At 31.1% G+C, this 24644-nt stretch overlaps 1 protein-coding gene across 1 annotated transcript; it reads left to right on the forward strand.

The window, feature by feature from the left end:
* Positions 1 to 7910: 7910 nt before the first annotated feature.
* Positions 7911 to 23785, forward strand: LOC139527900 (uncharacterized). The gene is made up of 10 exons (XM_071323575.1): positions 7911 to 8645; positions 8958 to 9042; positions 9665 to 9757; positions 11330 to 11389; positions 11875 to 12183; positions 13283 to 13420; positions 18123 to 18170; positions 18497 to 18541; positions 21069 to 21122; positions 22582 to 23785. Exons 1-10 carry the CDS (start codon positions 7932 to 7934, stop codon positions 23175 to 23177), a joined length of 2142 nt encoding a protein of 713 aa, XP_071179676.1. The 5' UTR covers positions 7911 to 7931; the 3' UTR covers positions 23178 to 23785.
* Positions 23786 to 24644: the final 859 nt, after the last annotated feature.

The raw sequence follows: 24644 nt of genomic DNA on the forward strand, positions 1-24644 counted from the left end.
TGATTTTTGTAGCTCGCCTGACCATAAGGATAATGTGAGTAACATTAATGATTTTTGTTTGCTTTCACAATCACATGACCCCCCCCCCCCCCCCCCCTTTCCCTTTAAATCATGTATGTTTAACATGTCACTTGCATGTATTACATATTTCTTTTATCATGTCTTAATTTTTCATAAATTTAATTATCTGTTCATATTTTTCATTATTTGGTATATATATGTATGGATTCATATATGAGGGGGGATAGGAGGGGTCCTGATCTCGAAATCCCGGACTTAAAAAAACGAAATCCCGAGGTCCCGAATTTAAATAAAGTAAATCCCGACATCCCGAAATCCGAAAAAAAGGACTCCCGGATCCCGAAAGGGTCAATCCCGAAATCCCGAGCTTAAAAACACCCGATCCCGGAGTCACGATAAAGGTCCTATCCCCCCTCATATATACATGTATGCTAAGCTAAGTTAAAGTGTCAACTTAACACTATAATCACTCTGGTAATGTCACTTGGGTTTTTGTGTAATTTGATGTTTGGCCTGTCAGTGTCACCTGTTAGGGAGCTACCATTTGATTTTTATGGGGAGGGGGGGGGGGGGGGCTATGATGAAAAATTTGTCCTGCTTTTTTTAGTTGTTACATGTATCTCAGCCCTGCCTTTTTATTTTTATTTTTTACTATATTTGGTCCTGCCTTTTTTTACAAGTTTATCCTGAGGTTTTTTGCACAGTTGCTCATCCTGCCTTATATTTTACTCAAAATTACTATCCTGCCTTTTTGTTTAAATTTCATGCTAGCTAGCCCCCCAAATAAATCAAATAGTAGCTCCCTTACTATATATTTTTTTAAAGCAAATTTGAATTATGGAGACAGGGATGGTTTTAAATAAAAGAAAGTCTTGTGTTGAAAACTTATAAGGCCCAACTTATAATGAAAGTGTTAAATAAAAAAAAACATACATACCCAGCTGGACAACTACAGTTGGCCTTGAAAACTACAACAGGTGTTTTCTTTGAAATTAAAATCCATTGTTGATATGGTCCCTGTTGTTTCATTGAAGGGTAACACTTTGATCTGATGTAACAACTTTCACAATCATCATCAATACTGTTTATCATTAAGTCATGAACATAGTTCTCTTTAAAAAAGTTATATCCACGGATGAACTGGCGATAGCATAACATTTGCTCATTGTCCCCAGTTCTGTGACTGCTGTGAATGAGAAAGGATTCCACATCCTGATGGGAAACAAGTGGCAGCAAAGATAGATCACTAGTCTACCCAGAGTTTAGTTCATTATAAGGGGGAATATCAACATTGTCATTAGTGCAAGAGTGTTGAGAAACAAGAACTGTCGACAGTGACGCAGTCACACCATTGTTTGTTTGATTAGTTTCAAAGGCTCTTCGTGCAAGTTCGTCTTTATTCCCAGATATCTTTGCACTGCTTGATCGCAGGAATAATACTAAATCACTTTTCTTCAAAGTTAAAAAGTCCTCGACAGTAGTTTTATCATTTATGTCTCCTATTTTCATTAGTTTACTGATTGTTTACACTCGTTACGGAAGAAAAGTAAGTGTCGTCACCTTCACGCAAGAAAGACAACTCCGATAACGACCGATAACTCTGTATATCGAAAGTCGGGAATATATGCTTTGGATTTCAATTATTTTTGCCACGAGCATCACTGAAGAGACATGTATTGTCGAAATGCGCATCTGATGCAGGAAAATTGGTACCGTTAATGTTATCACGTCAGGAAATCATGCCAAAACTACACATATCTTAAAAGAACATATGTCATATACGTCAATTACACAGTACACTGAGAACATCAATAATAAATCAAACAATGTGGCATACATATATATCAATGAAAGAATACTCGAACAAAGCAAATAGAATAAAAATGTTGCTGGTGAATAAATAAGGCAGTATCCTTAAAACACAAATAGTGAAAAAGGTGGCATAGACTCCAATAAGACGACAACCAACAATAAAATTAACAACAAATAAGTCTTGCATATATGCTATAAAGTAGTACATGAAAGATACAAATAATACGAAAAATGAAACAAAACAAAAGCTGTAGCATTCACGGAAAATGGTAAATGTTGACAGCAATTGTTGAATATTGAAAATTGATGCTGAATATTGAAATTGGAATGTTAAAGTATGCAGATTTATTGGATTAATTTGCTTTAATTCATTGTAGAATATTTGCACCTACTAGTATGTTTCAAAATGATAATCATTTGAAAAGTTTTAACAATTTAAAACACGTATATAAGGAAACTTAAACACCCCCCCCCCCCCCCGCCCCCACTCAAAAGAAAAAGAAAAAAAGGCCATTGTCATTTTTTTGAGGTGCAAACATTGTAAAATTGTGGGGTTAATGATTCTCTCTAGACTTTTTATACATTTAACATCGGCATCTATTTTCTACGCACAAACTATGAAAAAGCAAAGATTTTGTACAAGGATATTCACTTATGGCTTAATGTAACAATATGCAATAAAATTAATAAAAGGAAAGTCGTTTAGGGAGCAAATAAGTATATCAAAAATACTAAACTACAAGGCAAATTAAAACTAGAGGATCTTAAGAGCCTGTGTCGCTCACCTTAGTCTATGTGCATATAAACAAAGGACACATATGGATTCATGATAAAACTGTGTTTTGGTGATGGTGATGTGTTTGAAGTTCTTACTTTACTGAACGTTCTTGCTACTTACAGTTATCTCTATCTATAATGAACTTTGCCCATTAGTAACAGAGGAAATTATTTTGTAAAAAGTTACAAAAATTTACCAAATTAATGAAAATTGTTAAAAAATGACTATAAAGGGCAATGACTCCTTAAGGGGTCAACTGACCAATTTGGTCATTCTGACTTATTTGTAGATTTTATTTAGCTGAACATTATTGCTGTTTATAGATCATCTCTATCAATAATAGTATTCAAGATAATAACCAAAAACGGCAATTTTTAAAAAAATTACCAGTTGGGGGACAGCAACCCAACAAACGGTTGTCCAATTCATTTGAAAATGTCAGGGCAGATATATATTGACTTGATAAACAATTTAACATTGTCAGATTTGCTCTAAATTATTTGATTCCAGAGTTATAAGCCAAAATCTACATTTAATCCCCTGTGTTCTACTTTAAGCCATGGCGGCCATCTTGGTTGGTTGGCCGGGTCACCGCACATATTTTGTTTAATTGAATACCCCAATGATGATTTTGGCTAAGTTTCGTTAAGTTTGGCCTTGTTGTTTCAAAGGAAAAGATTTGGTAAAAGATTACAAAAATTTATGAAAAAAATGGTAAAACATGACTAAAAAGGGTAATAACTCCTTAAGGGGTCAAGTTGACTTATTTGTAGATCTTACTCTGCTGCACATTATTGCAATTTACAGTTTATCTCTATCTATAAAAGAATTCAAGATAATAACCAAAATCGATAAAATTTCTTAAAAATTACCAATTCAGGGGCAGCAACGCAGCAACCGGTTGTCCGAATTATCTGAAAATTTCTGATCAGATAGATCTTTACTCGATAAACAATTTAGATTTGCTCTAAATGCTTTGGTTTAAGAGTTATAAGCAAAATTCTACATTTTACTCCTATGTTCTATTTTTAGCCATGGCGGCCATCTTTGTTAGTTGGCCGGGTCACCGGACACATTTTTTAAACTAGAAACCCAAATAATGATTGTAGCCAAGTGTGGTTAAATTTGGCCCAGTAGTTTCAGAGGAGAAGATTTTTGTAAAAGTTAAAGACGACTGACGCCAAATGATGAGAAAAGCTCACTTTGAGCTAAAAAGGGGAAGTCCGTAAAAACTGTCAGAGTAAAACGCTATCAACCAACTGAAAACGACTGCTGTATTCCTGCTACAGGGAATTTCAGATGAAAATAATGAATTAAGTCTGGCTTTATAGCTAACTAAACCTACCACCTGTACGGCAGTGTTTATAGTTCCGCTAATTATTAAATGGACCCACATGATTAAAACTAGAGGAGTCCAATTATCTGACAAAAAGTATAAAAATAACTGACTAGCGAACATTATTAAGCTGACCATTGTTGACAAAACGTTTACATGCTACTTGAATTCCTATTTAATTAAGTGTAACATCATAGCTGTAATCACAAATTGATAGCTATATACTAGTCTACAGATAATAATATTTATGTCGATAACAATAAAAATTGACAATTTTTCTGTTTTTATTAATATTTTAGAACTGGCCTGATAATTGAGTACTTTTTAGACCTCGGGGTGGATTGTGAGACATAAAAGTGAAGAAATATGAGTTTAAAATTGCAAAAATTGTTGTCTCGTGCAATTATTTTCCATTTTGTTAGAGTAATTTATAACGGCATTAAAATTCTGTTCCGTTTTGCTCGAAGGATGAATTATAGTTTTACACAAATTGAGAGCTCTATAAGTGTACGGTTACTAATATCAATGTCGATAACAATAAAAAGTTACACTATTTCCGGTTTTTTATTGATATTCTAGTACTGCTCTGATAATTAAATACTTTTTATGAGACAATATTTCTTTTTGAGCATTTTTTATACCTCAGGATGGACTGTTATCCATCAAAGTAAAGACGTTTTGCAAATTTGTTGTCCCATGATAAAGGTGCCAATATATTCCATTTTGTAAGAATATTATACAACCGCATTAAATTCTGTTCTGTGTGTCCCTAAGGATGAATAGTTTTACAAAAACAGAGAGCTCTTACTATAAGTCTACGGTTACTAATATTTATTTCGATAACAATAAATAGGGACATTATTTGAGTACTTTTTATACATCAGGATGGATTGTAAGACATAAAGTTTACGAAATTTAAGTTTAAATAATTGCAAAATTTGTTGTTAAATTAAAAGAGATGCAAATATTTTCCATTTTGTTAGAATATTATACAACGGCATTAAGATTCTGTTCTTTTTTACCCTAAGGATGAATAGTTTTACATAGTTGAAAGCCCAATAGTCTACGGTTACACATATATATGTCAATAACAGTAAAAAGTGACAATATTTCTTTTCAATTATTTTAAATTTATATTCTTCTTGTCCTTGTACTTGCGTGATGATTTAGTACTTTTTGTATACCTTTGGATAGATTGTTACACATAAAAGTGTAAAACATGTTTAAAATTGCATTACAATTTTTTGTTTGTCCCTAAGAATTGAATAGTTTTACACTAATTGAGAGATCTATAAGTTGCGGTTATCAAATTGAATATGTATGTCGATAAAAAAAAAATTACAATATTTCTTTTTTACTAGTGTCAAGCTATCCAGTAATTTTCATCCTGCAATTCTCTTGCGATAAAACTATCATGCGATTCGTCATCCTGCAATTGAGTAAATGAAAATTAAAACAATTAAAAAAATGAGGTCCAATTAACAACTCAACTATAAATAATTCAAGTACAATTTAGCTTCTTGACAAAGTTAATCACATATTTATTTTGATAATTAGTTATGTTGTGTGTAAAAGTAATAAGAATAAGGTATCAGGGGGACATTCGAAACTGATAGGGAAACTTACACACCTTTTAGAAAATAAACACAGAAACGACTTAAAAAAAGACAAACATCCGCAGTACGTTCCTGTCACATAAAGCATGTAAAACTTATTTTGAGTAACACGAGGCCAGAAAAGTGCGTGCGTTATCTCGGACGATACACAAGTGAAAGTAGATTAGACTAAGTAAGATGCTGATCATTACGTAATTATAGTACTAATGAAACTTATTGAGATTAAAATAAGATCTCATAATATCCTAAAAATAAAAAAATCACCAGTATCCAAAGTCAATCTTTTGTTGTATATATATATCTCACCCTCGAGTCTTTAGTTTGGCGCATATCTTTATACGAAATTAATAGTCACGTTTTATTAATAAATCTGAAAATTGTATTTGCCGATATTTCTTATCACAATGAAAATTCATGGTCATGGTGAACTTTAGTCAAATTATCGTATTAACAAACTTAAACGTTTAAAACAATTTGTATAATTTAAGTACATCCAAATGTGATAGATGGACATTAGTGTTATAGAAGCGTAATACAGTAGTCGACAAATGAGGTAAGACTTCAAATTATAATGCTTACATTGTTACTGACCAAAAAGTATACATTGAACAAATAAATATATTTAATCAAGATTGATTATACTAAGAATGATTTTGTAATCAGTTTTTTTTTTATCAAATTATTATTATATTTATCAATATTGCGCATTTAACGTGAACAATTTATTTTGTTTTAGAGATTTCGGGTAATCATGATGATAATACATTGTTTTCGATTAATAAGGAAGTTTATAATTGTGATACACTAGTCAGTAATATGTTTTAAATGTCAAGGAGACCGTGACATACTTTATTTAGGTCGGCATTTAAATGTCCTAAAAAAAATTTGAATACTAAATATATGTTTGACGGGATAGTTTTTTGTTAAATGGTCTTACAGTACCCTAACAAATATTTTTATGTTTGAATTACGCATTTTACTCTAAGTTCGACTGAGTGAACTTTTAACTATATACGGTTAAAATATGTTTAAACATTGTTGGGTTCTGAATGATATCGTCCAGCAGTTTGAGTCATGCCTCCATATAAAAATTTTGTATTTTCAATTTCACATATTTGTTTACTTCACAGATTCCTTGAATTGACATTTTTGAATAAATCAACCGATTAATTTTGGTCTGCAAACATAATCTACAGAATAATATTTTGTTAGAGAAGAAATAAATATGTATTAGGAAGGCATCATTCGACACATATAAGACTTATAGGTAACAACGTTAAACTAAGATATCTTTTATAACAATTAGGAATTGAATGCTTCTTGTTGTAATTTTATTAAGATGTAGAAGTGTTGACCGAGGCACATTTTATATGAAGCCTCAATTCTAGAAATGTGAACACGATCAACACTTTTACAACCCTATACAATTACTCAAAGAAGCATTCAATTCTTAGAATAAAATGTTTATGCTAGGGTCATGCAATTTCTATCATATATTTCTTTTATTACCTTGTGCAATTTGTGAAGGCACGTACTCATCGCAAATGTTACACTTCAATCAAAATAACTGATTCTTCTGAAACATATATGTAATGCTATTTTTGTATAATGACATGTTCCTCAGACAAATAAATTCCTTTTAAACTTTTTCCCTGAGTATGTAAGAAGCCGTTGATAGATACAAATGATAAATCTAAGTTTGTTTTATTATATTTTGTAAATGGTTACATTAAATGTTTATTTCATTACAATATGTTATTTTGATTGGCTTACAGCATCTCGCGTCACTCTGAAATTTACATCCGTTTTAAAATGTAATGTAACATTCATGATGACACGCAGTTCCACTATAAAATTCACAGGTAAATAAAAGAAAAAAATTATAGTAATCATGTTTTCATGATCATAGTGAAAAAATGTAATTATTAGTTTTGAATTCTTCTTTTTAGCCCTTGTATAGGGTTTTAAAAGTGTTGACCGTGCGCACATTATTAGAATATTGATATATACAATCTTATTCGGTCAAAGCTTGTATGCTCCAATAAGTTTACAAAAGACGCATTCAATACATATACCTTTTTCTGCAATTATGAAACAGTAATTCGTATTTATAGTAAAGCATAACTTAATCTCCATTAATGAATTTGTTTTATTACATTTCATATATTAGTCATGACTTTTATTTATTTTCATAAAAGTTTTTAAACTGAAAATGGATTTGTCTTTAACATTTGATTTTCACAGAATGTGTTACTCAGAAGTTTATACTTTGCCTCACTTTGTGATAAGTAATATCGGTAAAATAATTGAACATGACGTTTTGTCTTATACACTGTTTCTCACATATTTAGATAACATTTGACTAACAATGGAGGCAGTTCTATTTGACAAAGAATGTGGGTACTACATGAAACTTATCACCTTTATCCTTGGAATTGGTATGGATGTCTTACATACGTATTTTGAGCAAAACATTTTGAATGCAAAAGAACATTTGGAATTTTACATGTTCTTAGATAAAAATAAACATAATTTGTACCACGAATGCTATCCTAAAATTGAATGCTGTGAATGTTCTCAAAATGGTCTTGGTATGGCGTCTCAAAAAGGATGTTTAACCAAACAACAGTTTTTGGTATTGTTTGAAATTGGCACTCTAACTGAAATAGATCATTTTCAAACAGGAAGGCGTTCCAATGAGATTACCAAACAGTGTTTGTGCAGAATCATCGCAAAAAGATCTAATGATGTTGACTGTATGGATATAACTCTTATGTATGCAATTATTCAATCATGCTATCTGAAACATAATATAGCTATACACGGAAATCCCAGATGTATTGAAGCTATCAAAGACACAAGAAACTTTTTGGCACATGTACCTAACCCACGTATTTCGAAGTCTGAGTTTGACACCAGGTTTACTGAGACTGAGCAAGCTATCTTAGAAATAGGTAGTTCATTGGGCAAATATTTTACTAAAGTTAACCAAAAGAACATAGATGAATTCAAAAGAAATGATTTATCGATAGAAGGTATCAAAGAAATCATCGAGAACAATATTGATGGTATTATAAAGAAGGTAGGATGTAATACATGTTTTAATTATTTAATACACATCGGCCTCGAGGATTGACAAAACATTTGTTGTACAATTTTTCTCAATAAAATGCATGCCATTATATTTTGAAAGTATAAAAAGAGATGACTTTATAGGAAAATATATATGCTGTTGTAATCTGTTGAAATATTTTGCTCTAAATCAGTTATACAATGTATGTAGTTTGTAAGCCTAACAAAATGACACACCCACATTGTCATCAACTATTTAAAAAAACATTTTTTTTACATCTTGAATGAACTTATTACCATCTCAATTATTCAAAAATTGTAGAAACTTCAAACTTTTACTGAAGACCAGAGAACAAATGCAGTGATTATTAAGGATGAAATCAGCGAACAACTCGCCAAATATAAAGGTATTTTAAACTAAATGATATAAATTGTAAATTTTGTAATGTAGAAGAGGGGCGAAAGATACCAAAGGGACATTTAAACTCATAGATCGAAATAAACTGACAACGTCAAGGCTAAAACAGGAAAAGATAAACAGACAAATAATAGTACACAATACACAACATGTAAAACTAAAGAATAAGTAACATGAACCCCACCAAAAGGTGGGGTAATTTCCAGTGCTCCGGACGGGTAAGCAGATCCTAACGTGTTACTAATTTTATTACAAACCCGGAATATAGTATAATTCGGTATGTCAATTCTTGAAAAGGGAACAGGATTGTGGTTACGACTTAAGGAATATATCCGAAAAAAATCCCCTTTCATGAAAAGCCGCAATAATTTTCAGCATTTGTTTTCCTTTTCAGTTGCATCATTGATTTGTGTTTAGATTTTGATTTTCCAAATATGTTAGATCCATCTTCCATAAAGATACATTATGTTTTCAAATATGCATACGATATAATTCTTGTAGTTAACTGGAGTTGGTAATGTTTAAATGAGTTATGACGTTAATATGTGATCATTTTTGTGTCAGAAAAGGTTTCCACAACTGTTTTTGTTTTTCATTTTCATATTAAAAAGACGAAATGGTAATTGAAATCCGGAATCTTATATTTGAAGTAAGGCAAGATGCTGTGGCTTCCTGTTCTATTGAGAAGACGTTCGATTCATCAGGTATATTGTTATTTAAAAACTATGTATGGTATAGTATCAAATGCATTTATCAAAACCATTTACAGACACTTATACATGTACAATCTCCATATGTACACTTAAAGACAAACGAACATAGGAACACCCGATTTATATCTTACATCGATATCTAGGCTTGCAAGTTTTCTTTGCCTTGGCTTCAAACAAATAACAATGAGGCAGTTTAAAACCATGATATATGATGAAGTAAAACAGATGACACCATGAAGAAAGCGAAAATGTCGGACAAACAAACTACAGTCCTTAATACGTTACATAGAAATGTCCCAACACTAAAATAGGTGGTAAATGCAGTTGCTCAGTAAGGATATTCATTATTCCAGAATATTAATGTGCAGTCGTATTTACTATAACAACTAATAATAGTTATCAAATGTACCAGGATTATAATTTGGTACGCTAGACGCGCGTTTCGTTTACATAAGACTCATCAGCCACGCTCATATCAAAATATTTACAAACCCAAACAAGTACAAAGTTGAAGAGCATTGAGGATCCAAAATTCAAAAATCTAATAAACTATGTTATGATGAGCTTACATTTAAAAAAAAATCAGCCGGATTTGTGAAAAAAAGCGCATTGTGCAACCAATATTAATTCGATTATTGAATGGGAATAAATCTTCGTCTTCCGACACAGAAAACACATTTTTACTGTACATACCTTGTTTATTCATTAAAGCACCTTCAATACCCCTATTCTAAACCCGTAAATCATTTTTTGTCGATATCTACTATATTATGTAGCCAGAAAAAAGCAAAATGATCAATATTCGTTGATGGTGTTTTTATAGGGCAACTTCAAAGGTTGCATTAGAAGGCCGCAAGATTATATATTATATTACATTAATTTCAGTTTAAAATGATGAAAAAATTCCCTCGGCTTATAAACCATTTATTTATCTTATGTTTGACATATGCATACTGATACCTCAAGACACATTTCGCTTTTAGAGCAATTACATGTTAATCATTTTTTATAAAGTTTTTTTAAGAAATGCAATTTTATGTAAATAGTGCGCAATTAACATTTAAGTTTGCAATTGATTTGGAATTATGTTATTTTGTTTTATAAAGTTTAGACAATTGTTAGAGGAACAAATTTCACACAGGTACCAGACAAGGGCATTTTGTTTAAATGTAACAAATTTCGGAATATTCATTTTTGATCTTTCACCTTGATTTATAGAAAATTGCACCGTACGAATTTTTGACGACCGAGCAAAACAGAAAGTACAGATAACAAGCTTTCGAATGATATATAATATAGCCGTATGTTAGGTGGGTGCATTAAAGTAGTTAACTAAGCGTCTTTTTGAAAAATGTCGCTCGCCTTATTGCAGTTACAATTAAAAAAAATTTCACCGTACGAAATATTAAAGACCAGTCAAACAATTATAAGATAATAAGCTTTCGAATGATGTATAATATAGCTGTTTGCTCGGTGAATGCAATATAGTCTTCAACTAAATGTGTTTTAAGAAATGAAACTCGATTGCCAATAACTATTGATTATCTGTATTATCTTGGCCAGTTCCCCAAAAGATTGATACAGCCTGCAGTGTCAACGTAGAAGAAACAGAAGATAGCAGAAGTAAGTTTGTTATTAATATTCACACACGAGTTTAGCAGAGGACATTCCTTTCATTTGGGAGAGCAACCGTTGGAATTGTATAAATAAATACTACAGTCTAGTCATAACCAATTTAACACTGCTTTCATATGAAACAATTTCGTTATAAAAGTTCACATCTCAAAAATATGAACTAATGTATCGATGTTACCTTTATGTCAAAAATCTTGGTATAAAATAGACACTCATCGGCAAGCATAAAAATAATTTTCACGGTAAAATAATCATCACTCTTTTACAGATTCATATATCACTCTTATGTATGTCATACAGGCTAATGTAGTATATTTCACAGATATACAGATATTCAAAACACGATGTTAGGCATTTATGATAACTGCGCCAGTGATAATCATGATATGTAAACATAATATTTTGAAATGATACGTTTGTGAACATATTAGAAACGGAACTATAAATTACCTTTATTTATGAATATACTGTAGATGTGAAGAAACGTCGAGTTGAATGGAAACTAGTAACACCTAGCACATGGAATTTACCAGGAATAAAAGACACTTTAAAGACATGTTCGGCACAGTTACGACAATGGTTCGAAATAGAGAATGTTTTTGTTGGATCTTTAGTTATACAAACATTAGTCCAGCAAAGTGTTTTAGATAATCGAGAAGAGTTTCGAGCTTCAGTACATTTATTTTTGAAAAAGTTTGTTGAAGTTTGTAGGATCAATGCAGATGTACCTACTGTTGTTAAAGTAGCTTTGATTATAGAGATTGATGAATTTGAAAAAGAAGGTAATACTAATGTCCTATAGTTCTTTATTTTCATTTAGGTTCACATCTTGTACAACGTATGCAAATGAACACAATTGAATACCTTACAATAGTTATCAAAGGTACCAGGATTATAATTTAATACGCCAGACGCGCGTTTCGTCTACATAAGACTTATCAGTGACGCTCATATCAAAATAGTTATAAAGCCAAACAAGTACAAAATTGAAGAGCATTGAGGACAAAATATTTCCCTTACTTGCATAAAGGTATTAAGTTACCGATAAAACAAAATATGCTAATTTATCTTAACAGTGTGTATTTCATAAGAGTTCTGAAACATACTGAAAAAAATCAATGGTTTATAGTTAAAATTAATTCTAAAAGATTATAATGCAAGTATCAATCAATAATAAACATATCTCATAAAATCAGACACATTCAAAGGGATATATTGTCATCATTGCTTAAATCATACAAACAAATACCATATTAGTAAGTGCTTATATAGCGATATAGTTTTAAAAACTATCTTAAAATTTATGTACATGATGAAGTGGTTTGTTTGATTGCATACAAACAACACTTTGTAAATGTGTCTCTTTTTAAATATTTACAAAAGGAAATTTTGGCCGAGCATCAATGAAACAGTTTGTTCGTAAATTTATCTTATTAATTTGTTTTCATATATAAATATCTGCATTCATGAAAATAAGGATATGTGATATGATTGCCACTGATGTAACTAACCACCAAAATTCAAATGTTGTGTCTTAATCTATTTCAAATGGACATTTGTTTTAATGTCATTTATAGTCAGTTGTTGTTACTATTTAAACAGAAATTATTGAGAAACCCTGCATTCCAACCGTTTTATATAGCACAATACAACCAAATGCATTATGTACCGTTATAATGAACACTAATGACTGGGTAAAATTTCAAGATAAAAGATGATTGTGTTTCCTATCTAACATGTTTAATAAATTTGTTTATTGTAAACATGTTTTGATGTGGTCATCCGTTTATTATTAAGTTACATTAAATTAGCAAATTAACTGGGTTTATACTCTTCTATATATATATATATATATATATCTAAAATATATTTTCTAATAAGAGTCAGAAGAGCAACCATCGAACATAGAAATGAATACGATAGAGAAAACCCCATGCATAGCCGACAACACAAGCTTTGATTGTCAGAACTGTCGACAAAAAGATGAGATTATAGCAAGTCTGAAGGAGGAATTATCTGGCAAGTATTTGATTTCAATGTACAAGCATTTTTTGTTTTTTCTACACGTGTCAATGTAGCTGTAGATATGTTGGGTTCTAAAGACCAATGGGGAAACTAGCAAGCGATGGTTATGCTAAAGTGCAATGGTATTCCCTAAAGTGTGATATTTGAAACAATTAAGTTCAAGGATTGAATTCGTGAAAGTGTGTTTGTTTAAGGACGTTAGAAACTTTAGAGGTGTAATACCACCATTGATTTTCCCCGTTTGTCTTTGGTGAATGTATACTTTTCAATTAAATGAGCAGAATTAATACATGTTTCAAATAAAGAAGTGCTTGACGTGAGTAAAGTGTTATCCTGTCCAGTACTATAATCGAAGCTTCACATATTTTATAGAATATATATATTATGGTGCTTTGAAACACCCACGATATATGTTTACTGTAATGATATTAAGGATCAAACTGTTTATCCTCCCAGCTTTTGGTTTGGGCTCATGTTGCTTAGTGTTTAGTTTTCTATGTTCTGTCTTGTGTACTATTTTTTTTCTGTTTTTTTTTTTTTTTGCCATGGCGTTGTCAGTTTATTTTCGATTTATGAGTTTGACTGTCCATTTGGTATCTTTCGGCTCTCTTTTATATAAACACAGATTGTTTTTTTTTGCGTTATACATCACAGTTTATGACCATCAAACTCATAAAAGACCCGTCGAATGTGCACTAAGTTGATTAACTCAACAGCACTTATAGTTATTTTGATAATATATTTTCCTTAAACATGTAAAATGATAGATAGTTTTCTAAATATACTGCCGAAATTTACCAAAAGGAAATTACTCTAAACACATCAAATATAAACGAATAACGGTCCTTTCCTCGATTTTAAATATTACAGTTTTACAGGGGAAACTCTGTACTTTTAGTTAACGACAAAAGGGACGATTTTTAATTTCTTATTGTAGTTTTTTTATGATTATTTTCTTTTGGTACCATCTTACGATGTTTGTTCATGTATATATCTGAAGTTTTGAACTTAATACATGTATAACTGGTAAAATATTAATACTTGTTGTCAACACATCATACTTAAAACCTTTACTTATTTCTTCCGTAGATATAAAGATTTCGTTTTGAAGTTTTGTTGAAACTGTAGGAAACGTATTTAAAACGGGAAACCATATTTCTGTTTTGATGTAGGTGTTGTTTAACAAGCCTGGAAACATAAAAACGATCTAGATAAACTTCTCCTGGATCGATCCTTTGAATATATACACATGGAAAAAAGTATTGCAACACCTTGATTTTTTAAAACTCGAAAAATCAGTCTCTTATTTTGGACGGAATATGATTAAATATTTGTAAAATAATATTGAGACGTGGTTAATGACAACATTGGCTTGAAAACGAACAAAAAAACGTATGAATAAAAAAAGTTTTATTTAACCGAAATTTTTATAACAAAATGGAGTGTTTTTTGTACAAAAAAATGAATTTTACAACTTTTACTGTAGTCGAACTTTATAATGTCAGACATTTCAAAATTAATCTTTAGATGATTGTTCACATCATGGTTGATCGTTATACGCCAAAGAATTAGTACTTTGTGCGCAGCCTCCATTCAAACGGATAACCGCATCTTAACGTCTTCTGATTCCTGCCATAAGTCGACTAATGTGTTGCTAAGCTATCAGGAACCATTCTTGACGAAGGGTATTGTTTATTTCATGACTTTGTTTGAACTGGGGTGTCCTTTCATGCACTTTACGCCCAATAGTGTCCTATATATGCTCGATATTGTTCAAATTCGGGCTACGATTGGGCCAAGGAAGATAAACCGAATTCCATTGGAACAATGGATCTTCCTCCACGACGCTAATTTCCAACTTTGGCTAGCTCTGCACTATATTGGATACGGGCATATGTGTGTCTGTTCGTAGGCAAAGGTCCCCGAAATGGTATTATCGCACGATAACCAGTAGCGATGAGCCGATCTCGAACAGTTCTTGTTGAAAGGCTCCTGTATGGTCATCATTCTCTTTTTAGGATTGTATTGTTTGCAATGGGTTTCCTTCTGACCAACCTTCATTATGCTTTATTTTCCCAAGCAGATGTTATAGGGGGTCTTCTTGACCTCGGAAGGTCTTTAACATCGTTTCTTGCCTGATTTTTATTGTCAAAACGACTTATAGTGGAATGGTGATGACCAACAATACGTGCAATTATCACAGCGACATACCTGCTTCCCTCATGCTTGATATCTGCCATCTTGCTGCAGTTATGAGTTGTGGATGACCAATTACAAGGTGTCAATAACATAAATTTATTAACTTGGTTATTTTAAGTGTTGAAAACAATGAGGATAAAAACTTCTGTTTTAGTGTTTACGAGTACAGTAGCTGCATGCGCAGATAAGAACTGAAAGAGTCGATATTTATTGATTAAACTCATGTGATATTTAAATAATGTTTACCTAGTTCTATTTCAACAAATTATTTAACAAAAAGATAAAAGTGTTTTTTTATTTTGAATTTCAATTTGGTGTTGCAATACTTTTTTCCATGTGGATACTATTTTCAAAAGGTGACCAATTCAACACTGTCCTTTAATTTTTTTATAATAATTAGTATTAATATTTATTTTTTTTTATAAATAGATTAAAATCAAACTAAATACTTTTATTCAATACATCTACACAATCATTGATATACAATATGTCGATACCTGTATCTTGGTATTGCGCAAGTTAACGTTTCTCCTGACTGTTGATGACATCGTTACACTATGTATAGTGGAAGTTTGGAGTGTTTTGACTGATAAGAAAGTCTTAGATACAGGCTGTTTTAAATTAGTTGTTATTGACTTAGAACTGGTTGTTAGTAACTGCGAGTAATTTAAACTATACGTTTGAATGGTTTAAAACGAGTAATTTTGGGGATCTTTATAGCTTGTTGTTCGGTATGAGCCAAGGCTCCGTGTTGAAGGCCGTACATTTACCTATGATGGTTTACTTTTATAAATTGTTGTTTGGATGGAGAGTTGTCTCATTAGATTATACATCATCTTCCAATATATCTATGCACCTTTTTATTGTTTATATGTACAAGTACAACTAATGAGCTAAGCCTTTTTTCAACTGATTTTTATAGTTTGTTCTAATGTTGAACTGTTTACATTACACCACTGTTCCCGATTAGGGGAGGGTTGGTGTCTTCAAACAAATCTAGTTCTGTTATATTCTGCATGTGCCTGTACAAAGTCAGGAGTCTATTATTCAGTGGTTATTGTTTGTTGGCGTGTTATATATTTGTTTTTTCATACATACATTTGTTCATAAATCAGGCCGTTTAAATTATTTTTCGTTTGAATTGTGTGAGAAGCCCAACTGTACAAGGTCGCTATCTGTTTATATTTATGTTTATGGTTCTATCCAATTACCTGACTATCGGCAGTCTTCATAGTTTAATAGTTAATAAGATGAAGAGATGAATAAAATACACATGCAATCATGATATATATGATCGATGCAATGCATTGTTAACTGATATACGTTTAAGCATTATACAAATCAAATACGTATGAGAATAAGAATCATACAATTATATGTTTATATGAGTGTGATATCTATATAACATATATAATACATTCAAAAAAGAAAAATTGTAATTCATGTACATGCAAAGAGTAAATTAAAAGTATGTTAAATATTTCAAATATACCTATGTAGGTCTATATGAATACTGTTAAGAATATAAAAGCAATCTTTTGAATAAAGAAACAAGAACTCTATCAGAAACAAACACTGTTTATATTTCACTTGGAACTGGTACTGCATTTAAGAACTGTAAAAGCATTAATATCACGTTATAATATTTTGTTGATTTGTCCAATACAATTCACTTATATGGATTTCAGTTAAGCAGTTTTAAAAAGGCAAAAAAGGGTCCAAATTAGGTCAAAAATACAATGGGTTAAGGAAGATGTGAAAAAAATACAATTTTTTTTTATGTTTAGAAAACACAGGCAATCAAAATCTACTTATGAATTATTGTCCTGAAATAGGGAGGGAACTGTAGAGCAAAGTGAAATTCTAAATATGAGTTAAGAGCATTACAAATTTCTATATATACAAACGCTATAACCCGGATACTGAAATCTTAAAGACATATATTGGAGGTACAAACATAAAAATTATGTCTCACATCTTTCAAATATTACAAAATGCCAAGCATATGTAACCAACATTTAAATAAGGTCACGTTTTAATAAATAGTATGTTGCATACATAAACAAAGAAAACGAATGAAATATGTGATAGCAAATATACTTGAATCTTTAAATTAAACAATTAGAATTCGATAAAAACTGACAGAACCAAACGCTCGACTAAACCAACTATTGGAAAGACGAAAACAAAAACCGGTCTTATTTCTTCCTAAACAATGACTTTAAAGATAGATGGCTGTCTGAGACTGATATAGAGAAAAATTGATGCGAGACATCCACGAAGTGGTCATATACACTGATACAGGACCACATACTAAGTTAAATGGGAAAGTCACTATCATTTCAATTTGTTGTACATCTTTCACGTCTAAATTTCAAAAATCAGTTTTTCTTCAGTTGTAATTGCCGTTGTTACAATTTTGATATACATACATGATATATATGAGCTCATCCTTTAAATCATGTTAATGATCGACAACGTTATTATCTACTTTCAGAACATAAAAAAGGATCATCGGCTGTACTTTTGGAATCGGTTGTGTCTGGTTTGTACCTCGCCTAAATGCATTTGCGTTTTTGAATCCCTTATTTTTGCTATTTCAAATTGAAACGTTAAACATGTTAAAGAAACCTATATTTGATGTCAGGCTGTTCAGATGTCGCTATCGATATGTTTATATAATGAAATGGTCAGTAATTAACATTTAAGAGCGCTGGGGTTATAAATGCATTATATAATAGTTATTTTATTTTCTATTCTCGCTAAAAAGAGTTCTTAAATCTTATTTTCTATAACTCATAAGTATTATTCAGAAGAAAATAATAAGAATTTCCAATCACAAGTTTTATTTTATTGCCGATTATATTTTAGAAATTGAAAAAGATCCACCGAAAATCAAACCAGAGTCTGTAGCAGGTAGGTACCTAATTAGCAGCTAATTATTCTTTTAAATATGCAAAATGTTATCTGTGTCCTCTTTATATTCATAGATATTTATAGTTTCTATTACATAAGCAGTATGCTTTAATAGTTTTGTAGCAAAATTGTCTTTTAGTATAACAGGTAAACGTTCTCGTAAGTTGTTGTAAAATCAATTTGTAGCTACATTTACCCAAAAACAACAAATACGGATTTCTCAAATTCGTAATAACGAATTTTATCGGCTATCACAAATTAAAACTATGGCATAATGAACAACTATAGAATGAAACAACTAGTTCATATGTACAGTCAGGATTTTTATCTTGTGTTGTCTTTTTGATACACTCCATTATTTCATTATCTATTCTATTATAAGAGAAACCTCGACAAAATTATCAAAACTCTCCCTAAACAATTCCCTAATAATGTACAATTAATTATATGAAATACTCGTAACTATGTGAAATACTGTATGAGAAATTTTGTTTACACAAAACAAGCACAATTGCATGTTAATTTTTCTAACCTATGACAAGTTAATGTCTAGAAAATGGAAAAATTTGCTTACACTGCTTAAAAATTTCCACAAACAATTTTACGTTGGTATGTACTTAGTACTTCGAGATACATACATATTAAATGACAACTTTCAAAAATAGCGTCATACTTAACAGTTATCAGAAAGTACACAACCTTCGAAGCTTTGATAACATTCAGTTCAAATAAATGTTTCCATACTTTAAATTTTTCCGAAGTCAGGGAAAAGTTTAACACTGTAGCATTGTAGAGAAAGGTGATTAACCTCAACGTTTTTTTTTAATATTCTATAAGATATCCGATATTTGGTTTGAAAATTGTAAGAAAAGTCTAATCCACAAAAATGGTACCATGTTTTTAAATCTGCCTATCTAAGTTCCGAAGTCCTAACACAGTTCCATATAAGCTTGTTCACAAGTTCAATATATTCACAAGTTTTCTATCAATTAAGTTTCAATGACTGAAATTAAACACTGTAAGAAAAGCTAATCCCACAAAATGTTTTTATTCATTGTTGAAACGTGACTAATAATTGTTCCCAATACTTTTCAATTGTAAACAAAATTTCGAACGAAGAACCATCAAAGAAGAGGCATAACTTCAACATAAGATCTGTTTGCGATGTTTAGAAAATTTGAATGAAAATTAAAAAAAGAATTGGTTATAAGAAAAAGGTTATAAAGTCCGCCTGCTAACAAATGTGACCAAAGCCCAACCGACTGCTTACACACGAGCCCAAATTCAAACAGCCTGCAATCCAACAAATTAAAATGAAAGCAACCATTGAAAACAATTATTGGAAGTAAATAAGCATACTAATAGCTCGTTATTCGCATTATACAGATCACAAGTTGCATAAGTCTATAGTACCAAAATATCATATTCAACCACAGACAAACAATGAGGCAGCATCCCAAACATGGTTGTAAATTTTATCTTGTTAATATAAAGAACGTGATAATTTTTCTATGCTGATCTATATGAAAAAATATAATTGAAGAAATACTTCATGGAAGCCATATTTTTTTGAAATTTAAATATGGGCTGGGCTGTGAGATTCGAATGTTATGCCGAGCGCTAACGAGGGTTAAAATTAACGAATATCACGTTCCAGGCCATGTGTAAATTTACAACAAATCTATGGCTTCTATGAATTATTTCGATTATAATAGAACAAATAAGATCGTTTGAAAAACGAAGCGAGGTTGGGAATGCAGTGTATACTGATATTCCTTTTTTACTCCCTGTTGGATAAAGCTTAAACTTTCACATAAATCTCTAACTTGCATGAATAATTTCGTAAATGACCGCTAGAAAAAACGAATTTGAAATTCTCAAACCGAACAGTTTCCACATTTCATTTACATCTTTATCTCGTAAGCTACGGTCAAATACAGAGACGACACTTCTTACTAAGGAGTCGCCATGTTGAATTGCTGAAATCAGTAAATATGCGAATAATGCATTATAATTGAAAATAGAACAACACCTACCTCAAAAAATCATTTTAAATTACAAGTATACGAATTTCAATGGTTTAAGTAAAAGAAAACTCTTCAGCTTAAGCGTTTACTTTTGTATGCTGTCATATTTTATGGTGACTTAAATGCACGAAAAGCATTAATGGACTTTCGTGGAATTTTATTTTGACAGAAAGATTTCTCTGATCTCTTGTGCTTTTTGTTATGCATTCGAATAAGAATTAAAGTTCTGTATATTTAAATTTAGTTTTTAAAACAAAATATCGGTATAGGGTTTGAAAATATGTTCTGATACATGTGGATTTACGTGGGAGGTATATTGTAACTTCCATTATTATGTATTTCTCTGAGTCTGCGCTAAGTATAGATATATCGATAATTTTACCACGGTTTTGTTTAAAAAAAGGAATAAACAAGTCATATTACAGTTCTGAATGTAGTAAAAATAACAAATTCACAGACTAAACATTCAAGCTTCATATCTTAAAAATATATCATTTCAGTCCAGCAAGACATTGGTGACGACCTTCGAGCAAACAAAGCTCAAGTAGCAACTGGTATGTACATTTATATAATATTGTAGGTTGTACTTTTTAAATACAAGTGTGTCATGAACCACGCCTCTTTTGGGGGTATACATTTTGTATATAATATTCATAGATATTTTTGGTGTTGACGCAATAGTTCCCAGATAAGATCTATCTGATTCATCTCATAGAGACATAACTGAAGTATGTTACCAATATATATAATCGTGGTAGCAAAGAACATTGTATAAGGATGACTCATAGTAAAGGAAGGTGTTTAGTATATTCCAAAATAATGGGAAATGTAACAATAAATGTGAATGCAGTAAATGGAGAAAAAAATTGTTTACTTATTGACTGGCCTCGCCTCAGGACAATAGTTGCTCCTCGGGACAATAAACTTACTATTCCACGAATAGCCAGTCAGTAAGTGTTTTATTATATCGAAAAAGACAACAGACAATAAATGGCGGTGATTAATCAACTATTGTAATATTAAAGAGAAAAATTCAAACCATAACGTTTACTTCATTGATATGTTCAAATGCTCAGGCTACGTCTTGCACTGGCGTCAATCCTATACTAGATACAAAAGGTAAAACACGATGTCGTTACTCCCGTGTTATTTTCAAAATCCTCCTATCGCGTAGCTGCATGTGAAATTCCGCGAAATATAATGACGCTTGCGGTCAAATAGTTCCACCCAGGTCCAATAGTTGATTAATTTTTGACGGTCCAATGGTTCAAAGCTTGTAATTTGCAAAATAGTGAAAATATTGTGTACTTATTTTATACAGAAAATGATAACTTAGGTTGAATAAACTTTTATATTTTACCTATGGTGGTTAATTAAATAGTTATAATTTGATTTTGGATGTAACGTGTCTTTATCAGCCCGTAGACATAATTTTGTCACGTGACCATGACGTCATCAACTTTTTTTCATGATTTACTCCGGTTTAAAATCGAATTAAGAATTAAATTATAAGAAATAACTAATATTTTTTTCTGTCTATTCGAAATGACATACAAAATATGGTGCACACTGTTAATAACCCGCTACGCGTGTTATTCTGTGTGCACCAAAATTTGTTTTATGTTATTTCTTTATAGACAGAAAAAATATTACTGTAATTTCTAAAATAACTAAGCTTTTCTCTTTTCTCAAGAATTTAAATATGTTATAAATAGATTATAATATGCTCTTTTCCATATTATCCGGATCCCGAGACTCCAATATCAGCCCGAGGCCGATATGGGTCGAGGGATGATACTAGGGCCAATACGGAAAAGGGCATGTAATTATCAATACTTATATATAAAATACCGGAGATATACTATACTATCGTATCAATTTGTTTCTACTATGCAAAGTGTGCGATACAGGCTCCACATAGCCTCTAATAATTTGTAATCGTATTTCAATGTTTTACTAATCTTGTAATCTAGAAAGGTTTAAATCATTAAAAAGTAATCGTCTATTTTCCAGGTCATGTATTATCTACTACGGCCAACTATACACGTCTGATTATTGCTGTAAAACATATAACAGAAAATATGTTAAAAGAACTCCTGGAGCATGTCATACAACCAGAAAAACTTATTGCCGAATTTGAAAATGAAGAAAATGAAGAAATGATAAACTCACCACTGAAATCTGTAGATTTAGTTAATATACATTATGCTGAAAAGGGATATTTAAATTTTGATTATAACCTGATATGTAGAATTTTGCTTTATTTGTTCCCTGATAGTCACTCAATGAGGTTATGGGAACGACCCTTTGCTTCAATGCAACAAGAAATGTTACAAGGCTTTAATATAGACCTATTGCATCACATTCATAACTCAGAAGAACCCATTGATCCACGCACATACGAAAGGTCACTAGGCTATATTATAGATAGATGTCAAAGACTTTGTAATGTCATAATAGACAGACCAAATACAATGATTAGCTCTCAAGAATTCAATGCTTTTTTAAATAACTTTATAAGCATTGCAAAAGGTTTTGAAATTATACTTAAGAAACAACCAAACGAATTTGTGTGTCAATTTGAAGATTTAAGATCATCAAGGTATTAAATAGCACAAATGAATCTTACATGTTTTACCACATGTACCAGCGGTACTATAAAAAAGGAAACTATTTTCATGATAAAATGCATATGTCGATTTTGTATTTTAAGTAAGGATGTTCGATGTCATGTTTTGGAGTTTTGTCCGATTTTTTATATCCTCTGATATTATTCATTTGAATGCCTTAAAATGTTTTGCCCATTGACTCACATTTTTCTTTTCATACATCTTTTGCATTAGCAATTGTAATCCATTTGTAAAAGTCTTATAAAATCTTATTTATTTTTTAAAAGTTTTAAGAACTTTAACTTGTCAATGATATGGCTAATATCCCAAAAACAAGCACATTGAACTCTTTATTTTGTTGCTTTTTTGATTCCTTAATTAATCCCATAGCAATGTATACTAGTGTTGTGGAAAGCTATTCATTTGAAACTGAGTAGCGAAATTCCTTAATAGTGAAAAGAATGTGAAGGTGATACACGTTTTAGTTGTATTGTTTTACCACACTTAACAAACTTCTGTACATAGCTCATAGTCCAAAGATGCTGTACAAAATTTAACACTTCAGCATTGCATACTTATTGTATATCACATTTTACATAATTATTAAAGATTTTTGACCATTTTTAAGTTGACAGATTTAAAGCACTGCATTTTTTGTTTTCATTTGAAATATTTCGAGTACTAACATCAGCAACACGACGAGTGACACAAGTGAAGAAGGATCTGCTTACCCTTCTGGAGCACATAAGATCATCCCAGTTTTTGGTGGGGTTCGTGTTGCTTAGTCTTTAGATTCTTATGTTGCGTCTTCAGTACTATTATTTGTCTGTTATTTGCAATGGTTTTTTGTCAGTTTATTTTCGATCTATGAGTTTGACTGTCCCTCTGATATCTTTCGTCCCTCTTTGATATTGTATTCTTCATTTAGGTCATGTAAGTGAATTTACATGTAGCATTGTTCTCAGTCAAACTGCATTAGAGGAGTAGTTTTAAAGTATAAAGAAACTTACACATTGCTGAAAAATCCCAATTCGATCGACATTTAAATCCAAAAGCAAAGATCGTTCTAACACACACTTCACATACGAAATAGCAAATAACAAAGCCTGTATGGATCTGAACAATCTTAATTAAGGTGTAATACCACCATTGATTTCCCCTATTAGTCTTTGTTAAATTTGCACTTTTCAAAACAATGTGCAGAATTTATCCTTGTTTCAAATAAAGAAATACTTGGCATGAGTAAAGTTTTATCCTGTCCAGTTCTATAGAAAAAAAATCACACAACATTTCATTGCATATAAAAAAATAACCATCATTGGAAGTTAAACAATCAAATTTCTCACATTATTTTATCTGTGTACAAGGTTTAGTCACTTTGTAACCTCAAAATTACAAAATTTTCTATAGAAATCCCAAATTAAAATAATGGTGTTTTGAAATACCCAAGACATATGTTTATGACAC

Source organism: Mytilus edulis, chromosome 6, assembly GCF_963676685.1.
Source record: "Mytilus edulis chromosome 6, xbMytEdul2.2, whole genome shotgun sequence".
NCBI classification, from domain to species: Eukaryota; Metazoa; Mollusca; class Bivalvia; order Mytilida; family Mytilidae; genus Mytilus; species Mytilus edulis.

Coding starts and splice junctions, on each gene's coding strand:
- LOC139527900 (XM_071323575.1), top strand. CDS start 7,932: ATGGAGGCAGTTCTATTTGACAAAGAATGTGGGTACTACATGAAACTT. Junction 9,758..11,329: donor GAAGACGTTCGATTCATCAG/GTATATTGTTAT, acceptor TATCTTGGCCAG/TTCCCCAAAAGATTGATACA. Junction 21,123..22,581: donor CAAAGCTCAAGTAGCAACTG/GTATGTACATTT, acceptor TCTATTTTCCAG/GTCATGTATTATCTACTACG.